General features: G+C 54.5%; 1 protein-coding gene across 4 annotated transcripts in view; it reads left to right on the top strand.

Moving 5' to 3' along the window:
* Slc45a1 (solute carrier family 45 member 1) overlaps window positions 1–7,407 on the top strand; it is a 20,754-nt gene extending 13,347 nt beyond the window's left edge. For all 4 annotated transcript variants that reach the window (XM_075945964.1, XM_075945968.1, XM_075945967.1 and 1 more), the window contains exons 6-9: window positions 578–731; window positions 3,477–3,653; window positions 5,412–5,617; window positions 7,011–7,407. In XM_075945964.1, coding sequence (XP_075802079.1) covers window positions 578–731; window positions 3,477–3,653; window positions 5,412–5,617; window positions 7,011–7,277 — 804 coding nt within the window. In that variant the 3' untranslated portion in view covers window positions 7,278–7,407. The remainder of the gene's footprint in view (window positions 1–577; window positions 732–3,476; window positions 3,654–5,411; window positions 5,618–7,010) is intronic.
* The last annotated feature ends 2,279 nt before the right edge of the window (window positions 7,408–9,686 follow it).

Below are 9,686 nucleotides of genomic sequence, written 5' to 3'. Positions count from 1 at the left end.
GAGAGAGAGAGAGAGAGGGAGAGAGGGGGGAGAGAGAGAAGGAGAGAGAGAGAAGGGGAGAGAGAGAGAGAGATAGAGAGAGAGAGAGAAGGGGAGAGAGAGAAGGAGAGAGAGAGAAGGGGAGAGAGAGAGGGAGAGAGAGGAGAGAGAGAAACCCGTGCTGTACTGTAGAGCGCTCACAATGAGCTTCCACCTGTAGCTGCTCCCGGGTGCCTGGTGCTTGGTTCCCACCCTGTCAGAAGGCAGAGTGGGGCCAGCAAGATGGCCCAGCTGGTAAACAAATGCCCTGATGCACAAGCCTGATGACCAAAGTTTGGTCCCGGGATTCCCAGAACTGTCCTGACTTCCACATGTGTGCTATGGTATGGATACACCTGCACTCATCCACATCCGTACATAACGCACACACTATGCACACACACATCCAATAATAATGATAATACTAAATAAAATTTAGTAAAAGACAGAGGTCCCTGCAGTGTGCGCTGTGAGCTGTCCGCACTTTGCTTCTCAGCACGCTCCAGCACACGCCTTGGGGGACCTGGGCCTCGCGGCTCTGACTCAGTCTCTGTTTCAGGTCGCAAACATCCTTCTGAACGGTGTGAAGTACGAGAGCGAGCTGACCGGCTCCAGTGAGCAGTCGGAGCAGCCACTGTCTCTGCGGCGCCTCTGCTCCACCATCTACAACATGCCCAAGGCACTGCGCAATCTCTGTGTCAACCACTTTCTGGGTGAGCCATGACACCGTCTGTGCCTGGGTGCCTGCGCTGGGTATGGGCACAGAGCTCCTCTTCTCGGGGTTTTAGCGTTCCTCCATCTGCTCCTCCAGGTTAATGATGAACCCCGCTTTCCTGGAATGCCATCCTCAGATGAGGGCAGGCAGATCCACACACCTGCATGCCTGGTGGTACCCTTAAATCACCAGGGCTTGGCACGCAAGTGACTTTTTATATTATTATTATTGGTTTTTTCAAGACAGGGTTTCTCTGTAGCTTTGGAGCCTGTCCTGGAATTCACTCTGTAGACCAGGCTGGTCTCGAACTCACAGATATGTGCCTGCCTCCGCCTCCTGAGTGCTGGGATTAAAGGCGTGCGCCACCACCCAGTGACAGGCAAGACTCTTAAAAATGAAGTCAGCCTTTCCCACGGTGGTCTTTGCAGGGTGTCCCACATAAGCGACAATCATGATGGCACCATCTCCTATGCGATGGGTGTTTAGTGGAGCAGTTTATGCCAACAAAAGCTAGGATAGGGACACAGGTGTCCCATCTGGGGAAGGAGTAAATGACGTATCTGTGTGGGGACTGACTCTGCTGTTGTGGGAATGAGATTAATAATATTTGGTGGGCTAAAGATATAGCTCTGTCGGCACAATGCTTGCCACACAAGCATGGGGACTGAGTTTGGGTCCTCAGCACCCACGTGGTGTGGGCATGGTACACACATCTGTGATGTCAGCCCTGGCAGAGTGGGGACAGAAGGATCCTGGGGGTCAGCCAGCCACTGTAGCCAATTAAGGAGCTACAAGTTCAGCGAGAGACCCTGTCTGAAGGAGATAAGATGGAGAGCAATGGAGGACATCTGATGTTGACCTCTGGCCTCCACATGCATGCACACACATGTGCAAGTATACACCTGTGTGCACACACAGTACACACATACAGATTATAACATTACTTGATGAGGTGACGGTTTATTGTGGCTTGAGAGGGCTTGACCATCACCACCTTCGGCCAAGGACGGTGTCAGAAGAATCTTCATAGAGTGGCACTGGGAAGCAGGATCAGTATATCCACATGGCAGTTTGCACTTCCTAATATATTTTTACCCCTGCTGGGTGTTGTGGTGCACACCTTTAATCCCAGCACCCACGAGGCAGAGGCAGGTGGATCTCTGAGTTCCAGGCCAGCCTGGTCTACACAGCAAGTTCCAGGACAGCCAGGATTGTGTAGAGAAACCCTGTCAAACAAAACACACAAATAAGGATGTTAGGTGATGGATAAACATTCCTGGCAGCCAGACTTTACTGGGTGAGATGTTAGGTGATGGATAAACATTCCTGGCAGCCAGCCTTTACTGGGTGAGGCTCTGTGGGACAGGGAGGCAAGACTTTAGAAATAACAAACTCTACAGATCTGGAAACTGGAACTGAATTACTGTCAGTATGGAAACTGCCACATTGCAACCAAAACGGAGGAACTTTACGAAAGCATCATGACCCTGGTTAATATGGCCCAGGCTGGACTTGAACTTCTAATCTTCTCTTTCCTTTATTTTCTAAGTGCTGAGACACGGGTTGTGAGCCACTAAGCCTGGCTTTTGTGCGTTACCTTCTGTCTAGTAAGAGTGCTGGGAGAAAAGGCTGAACCACAGCCTGGGTGGCCCAAGCTCACAGCCTCTGTCTTCCTCCAGGGTGGCTCTCCTGGGAGAAAAGGCTGAACCACAGCCTGGGTGGCCCAAGCTCACAGCCTCTGTCTTCCTCCAGGGTGGCTCTCCTGGGAGAAAAGGCTGAACCACAACCTGGGTGGCCCAAGGTCACAGCCTCTGAACCACAGCCTGGGTGGCCCAGGGTCACAGCCTCTGAACCACAGCCTGGGTGGCCCAGGGTCACAGCCTCTGAACCACAGCCTGGGTGGCCCAGGGTCTCAGCCTCTGTCCTCCTCCAGGGTGGCCCAGGGTCTCAGCCTCTGTCCTCCTCCAGGGTGGCTCTCCTGGGAGAACAGGCTGAACCACAGCCTGGGTGGCCCAGGGTCACAGCCTCTGAACCACAGCCTGGGTGGCCCAGGGTCACAGCCTCTGTCTTCCTCCAGGGTGGCCCAGGGTCTCAGCCTCTGTCCTCCTCCAGGGTGGCCCAGGGTCACAGCCTCTGTCCTCCTCCAGGGTGGCCCAGGGTCACAGCCTCTGTCCTCCTCCAGGGTGGCCCAGGGTCACAGCCTCTGTCCTCCTCCAGGGTGGCCCAGGGTCACAGCCTCTGTCCTCCTCCAGGGTGGCCCAGGGTCACCGCCTCTGTCCTCCTCCAGGGTGGCCCAGGGTCTCAGCCTCTGTCCTCCTCCAGGGTGGCCCAGGGTCTCAGCCTCTGTCCTCCTCCAGGGTGGCCCAGGGTCACAGCCTCTGTCCTCCTCCAGGGTGGCCCAGGGTCTCAGCCTCTGTCCTCCTCCAGGGTGGCCCAGGGTCACAGCCTCTGTCCTCCTCCAGGGTGGCCCAGGGTCACCGCCTCTGTCCTCCTCCAGGGTGGCCCAGGGTCACCGCCTCTGTCCTCCTCCAGGGTGGCCCAGGGTCACAGCCTCTGTCCTCCTCCAGGGTGGCCCAGGGTCACAGCCTCTGAACCACAGCCTGGGTGGCCCAGGGTCACAGCCTCTGTCCTCCTCCAGGGTGGCCCAGGGTCACAGCCTCTGTCCTCCTCCAGGGTGGCCCAGGGTCACAGCCTCTGTCCTCCTCCAGGGTGGCCCAAGCTCACAGCCTCTGTCCTCCTCCAGGGTGGCTCTCCTTCGAGGGCATGCTGCTCTTCTACACGGACTTCATGGGTGAGGTGGTGTTCCAGGGGGACCCAAAGGCACCACACACGTCGGAAGCGTATCAGAAGTACAACAGCGGCGTCACCATGGGCTGCTGGGGCATGTGCATCTATGCATTCAGTGCTGCCTTCTACTCAGGTACCCGCCGTCTACTGCATGCACGCTGCCCACTGAACAACCGAGAGGTCATGTCTCTACACTTGCAGGCATGAAGTATCCCTTTAGAGGAGACACCTCTGTCTTTCGTCCGAGACCTCAGCTACTGCACTGTCCTGGGGCAAGAGTGGCTGTCTGGGGCGCAGAGACCAACTCCGTGGGTTTCAGGTCTCCAAAGAGGAGGCACTCCAAAGGGGACATGTCTAGACTTGCCTAGATCATGGGTTCACACCTAAGGGCAAAGCGGGGCCTGGGTACAAGCCGGGGGGCCACATACAGGCAGGGGTGTGGCTGCTAAAGCTATTCTTCTCACGAGGTTCCATAGAACAATGGGGCCAAAGGAGGCCTGGGAACGAGGCAGGTGACCATCTGTGGTGATGTCGGGGGCGGGAGAAGCTAGAGTATGGAGTGCAGGGTGGGCAGAGTCTGGAGTCCGGGTTGACTCTGAGGCTGTGCTCCTGGGACACCATGCTCGGCTCATTCCAGGACAGTCCTCTAGGACTTGGCTGGCAGCACGAACGTACCATATTCTCCTGGGGTCTTAAGGTGAAAGGTCAGATATTTCCAGATTCCGAGGCCAACATGCCTCTGTTGCAGGGTCTTAGCAGTGCCCAGTGGTTCCAAAGCAATCATGACCTTACAGGCGGGGCTCGGCATGGTGTGCTCTGAGATGTGAACCTCACAGGGTCTTCGTGTGCCACCAAAACAAACAAAAAAAGCTCCTTTTGTTTGTTTTTACAGTTATTTAAAAATACAAAGCAGCCGGGATGACTCAGTAGGTAAAGGCCCTTGCTGCCAAGCTTGGCGATCTGAATTTGATCACCAGAATCCATGCGGTGGAGGGAAGAAAATGATGTCAACAAGCCGTCCTCCGACCTCCACCCATGTGCCATGACACATGTACACCTCCCCTACCCCACCCCACCATGCACACTAAATGAATATTTAACTTTTTTTTTTTAAGTACAAAGTGACTCTTGGCACTGGGGTCATCCAAAACCAGGTTGAGTAGATGAATGGTGGGGGGTGGCGGGACAGGGAAGGTTGCAGGCTGGGCAGGTCATGGTGGAAGACATTCCTTAGCACTTACAGGGCTCTAGGCCCCATCTTGTAGCACCACACACGTGACAAAACTTTGAAAAATAGGTCAAAACAACCAGACTGCCGGCTGCAGTATGCTGACTGCCTTCTCTGCCCTCCCTCACCTTAGAGAGGCTGGGGACGAACGGAGTTTGCGGAGTGTAGCCCAGTGCAATAGTCTATGTATGTACTTAGCATGTTTCAAGCCAAATTCAATCCCCAGAGACCCCCAAACTAGATGTTAGCCTCACTTGTGAGTCCCTGAGGTCAGCACTTTGGGGGTATTGGGACCCCCTTAGCCTTAGGTTTTCCTTTACTCTGTCATGTGTTCTCTGGGTAGCCCATGGCATAATGAAGATGATGGCCAGTCAAGGGGTAGACGTGGGGCTCCCATTGCAGGCTGGAGACCAAGGTTTAACCTAAGACCCCACATACCTGAGCCCTCCGGTGTATCACCTGTTGATCCATAGACGCCCCAGGACCCTTATATGGCAGGTGTGAATGAGGACAGCCCAGGTCTTGCTATCCATGTAACAGGCCTGCAGGGACAAGCCACCTGCTCAGCTGCTTCCTGTGCCCACGTCTGCTCTGCGCGGGGGAGATGAGACATGGTGCAGGGGAGAGGCCTGGCCAGCCATTCAGTCTCTGTCCTGCCTGCAGCTATCCTGGAGAAACTGGAGGAGTGCCTGAGCGTCCGTACCCTCTACTTCATCGCCTACCTCGCCTTTGGCCTGGGCACTGGCTTGGCTACACTCTCCAGGAACCTCTATGTGGTCCTGTCGCTCTGCACCACCTACGGCATCCTGTTCTCCACGCTCTGCACCTTGCCCTACTCCCTGCTCTGCGATTACTACCAGAGTAAGAAGGTGGGTACAGTCGCCGCTGCTTCTTAGAGGCATCTTAACAGAGAACTGTCGTGTGCGAGCTGCAGGGCCTTTGGCTGAGAATGGAGATCATCCAGGCAGAGGCTGACAGTTTTGAATGGAGGGAGCCCTTCTGAGTGTGCTCGCTCCACACCAGTAGCTTCCCCAGCCAGCATTGGCACCTTCCTGAGGCTACCTCCAGGCTACTTCCCACTCTGAACAGGGACACTGGGGAAGGGGGTCCCCTATGAACACGGCGGTTCAAGGCTGGGTCCAGAGAGGGAGAGCGGGATACCTGGAATGTGGTGATGACAACATGACCCAGAGAGGCCAATTTGTTTTGTTTTATGTTTTTCGAGACAGGGTTTTGCTATTTAGCTCTCGCTGTCCTGGAACTCACTCTGTAGATCAGGCTGGCCTCCAACTCATGGAGATCTGTCCACCTGTCTCTGCCTACCGAGTGCGGGGATTAAAGGTGTGCGCCAACACCACCTGGCGAGGCGGGGGTGGGGGTAGAGCTTAAAAGCAGAGTTGATGTGGAAGGTCTGTCTCTAACGAGGGAAAGAAAAAGGTTTGTTTTATTTAGTCCAGATTTTTACTATTGGTATCTAAGATGTGTGTGTGTGGTCACATGGGCCAGGTATGTGCGCGGGTCAGAGGACTCCAGTGCAGGTGGTCTTCTTCCTCCACCCATACACAGGTTCTGCTGACCACACTTAGGCTGTGAGGCTTGTATCGCTAGATGACAAGCCCCTGTACCCGCTGTGCCGTCTTGTTGGCCCTCAGCACGAGTTCTTTTCTGACCGTTTCACTGAGGTCTGATTCTGCACAGGGTTTTGCTTTTGTTTTCCACAACTGTCCCACGGAGCTAAGGCTGGCTTCAAAGTGGTCCGCTTGCCTCCACATCCTCAGCACCAGGACTAAGAGTTACTCAGCAGGGTGTGAGTCAGGAGAGTTCGAGGTCACCTGCTACATAGTGAGTCCGAAGCCAGTTGGGGTGATGTGAGAATACGTCTCAAAACATAAAGTAAAAGAAACAGAGTGGCCGGGTGGTGGTGGCGCACGCCTTTAATCCCAGCACTTGGGAGGCAGAGGCAGGTGGATCTCCGTGAGTTCAAGGCCAGCTTGGTCTACAGAGTGAGTTCCAGGAGTTCCAGGACAGTGGCTTTTGGTATATTCATGACTTGTGCAGCCACTGCCCCGAGGCCAGGCAGGTGCTGAAGCAGGGACAGTCCTGTGCCAGGAGCCAGCCTTCCTTCTGGTTGTTACGCCTCTGGACACTGGCTGACCTCTGCTATGGTCCTGTTCCACCTGTCTGCTCTTCCTGGGTCCCCTCATCCCTGCACATTCATGGAGGTTGTGGCAGGTCTAACTGATGAGATTGTTCCCTGGTCAGTTTGCAGGGTCCAGCGCAGACGGCACACGGCGTGGCATGGGAATGGACATCTCGCTGCTTAGCTGCCAGTACTTTCTGGCTCAGATCCTTGTCTCTCTGGTCCTGGGGCCCCTGACCTCGGCCGTGGGCAGTGCCAATGGCGTGATGTACTTCTCCAGCCTCGTGTCCTTCCTAGGCTGCCTCTACTCCTCTCTGTGTGTCACCTATGAAATTCCCTCTGGTGATGCGGCTGACGAGGAGCAGCAGCCCCTCCTGCTCAATGTCTGATGCCTCAGAATCTCGACTTTGGACTTGAAGGTGGTCTGCAGCAGGCTGGCCACTGAGAAACCAAAGGCCTTGGCAGCCAGCCAGGCTTCCTGTGGAATGTAAATATCTGGTAAATAAAGACAGCAGCCAAGCCTTCTAGAAGCTTCTCTTATCCAAGGGCACGAGGTCACCTGGGCGGAGCTACTCTCCTGGGGATGGTGGTGTCCTGTGAAGTTCAGTTATCAAAGGAGAAGATGTAACTCAGAGCTCAACCGTACTTCTCCATCAAGGATGCTTTTGCTATCTGCCTGCTCCCTGCAAGGTTTGCAATAGTGTCGGTCACCACAGCTTAGCTGGGTACCATTTGCCATCTGAGGATGTCACAAACATCCTAGGATACACAGCCCCCAGCAGCAAAGGCTTATCCAGGCCAAGATGCCAGTGGTGCAGAGTGGAGAACACCGTAACTCTGCTATCTGGGCCGTATGTTCTGCATACTGCATCATGGTTATATCAGTTTGTGTTGCCCCTGCCCCACCCCGTGGTGGTTCAGAAAGCCTCATAACCATCCCTACTCCCTCCCTCTCTTTCTTCCTCCTTCATTCCTCCTTCCTCCCTTCATCCTCCATCCAGACACACCCATCCCTCCCTCCCTGTATTCATCCATCGTCCATCCATCCATCCCTCCATCTATCTATCTATCTATCCATCCATTCACCCATCCATCCCTCTGTCTATCCACTTGCTATATAGTTTGGATCTGATGCCTTGGTACCCAGCCCACTGTGCAAGTGGGAAGTCATGGAGCATTAAGAGGCAGGGGCTAGTGGGAGGAAGTTGAGTCATTAGGACACATGGTGGAGGGGATATTGGGATGGTGGCCTCTTCTCTTTGCTTCTTGCTGCCATTAGCTGAGCAGTTCCTTGACTATACATCTCATGTGATGCATGGAGCCACTGCCACAAGCTCAACACAACAGAGACCATGGCCTAGAACTTAAGATAAAAGCAAAATGACCCTTTCCCCCTTTAAGTTAATCTCTCAGGCACACCGTCCTCCCACCCAGGAGAGTCCAGGGGAAGTCCAGGGATTAACGTAAATCAACAAGAGACCCCCCCTCACTCACACACAGGAACAGAGGCTCATGCGTTAAGATGGTAGCGAGTGTTATAGGCTGTGAGCAGCACAGCAGTCTAGGGCTCGCTCTAGTGAGATGCCTTTGAGCATCCCCACAAAGAAAGGGGACAATCTCTGAATGAGAGTCTGCTTGACATGTCTGAGTGAGCACACACATCAACAACACGCCCAAGAAAATGAGACCCTTGGGGAGCATCAGGGACACAGCTGCCCATACCACCCTCCTGCCCGAGTGCCATGTCCCCTCCCTTCTCAGACATTCATTACACAGAGGGACGCTGAAGGTCTCTGGGTGTTGGGACGACTACTACTACCACTGTTGGGAGCCAGGCTTACAGAAGGATAAACATATGGGCCATGTCTCTGGGCTTCTAGCACCTCTTACTGACCTGGAGAGCTGTCTTCTCATGAGACCACCTTCTCTGACCACCTTCCACCACCCAGCACCCCAGCTTGCTCGAGGCTGCCCTAGAGATGTCCTGGGCAACTCTTTCTCCCATTCTGCTGATTAACTGGCTGTGTAGGAAGAGCTGGGAAAGGGCACCGTGGTTCCTAATGTTCTGAGCCTGGTGTGGGGCTATGTGGCCCCTAGTCCATCCATTCCCCGTCCCCCACCCCCCAGTGCATGGTCTCTTACCACCATTGCCAGCCCTAAAGAGAATGTGAGCACCAACACGGACCAGTTAGGACCAGTTGAGCAGAAACCCATGACCTCTGTGGTATTAAGTCACCTTCCCTTTGGCTCACAGTCAACTCCCTTGTCATAGTCATAACCTCTCATGTAACCCAGAGATGCATCCAGGTGCTTGTCCTCGGTGATTCCAGGATGTAGCATTTTTCTGTGCCCTGCTCTCCCGTCATCTTCTGACTTCCCTCCAGCTATGTCCACAGACCCTGATACTCAGGCAACAGCAAGGAGTCCTTGCCTCCTGTCTAACCTGCCTCCAGGCTGCCTCTCAAGCCACTTCCTCCCATCCTGCCCCAGCCTCAAGGCTATAGACACTGACCCTATTCTCCTCTGCCCTTGGTCCACTCAGGGCTGTCCCCACGGCTAGTCCTCTAGAGCTGTCATTCCTCTAGAGTCCCACCTTCCTATACTTGGACTAGCGACTCCCTTTCTTCAAGTTCTGTCTTTGCAATGTTTGTGCTTGAAAAAGTGTGTCCATATCTGTGAATGTGTGTTTGCATACACGCGGAGGCCAGGGCTCAAGGCCTAGGCTAGTTAGCCAGAGCACTCCAGGAACCTCCTGTCCCTGCTTCCCCAGCACTGGGATTAAAAGTATCCCATCACAG

Source organism: Microtus pennsylvanicus, chromosome 13 (assembly GCF_037038515.1).
Source record: "Microtus pennsylvanicus isolate mMicPen1 chromosome 13, mMicPen1.hap1, whole genome shotgun sequence".
NCBI lineage: Eukaryota > Metazoa > Chordata > Mammalia > Rodentia > Cricetidae > Microtus > Microtus pennsylvanicus.
The sequence above is the reverse complement of the archived record's forward strand: the minus strand, read 5'-3'. Positions and strand labels throughout refer to the sequence as shown.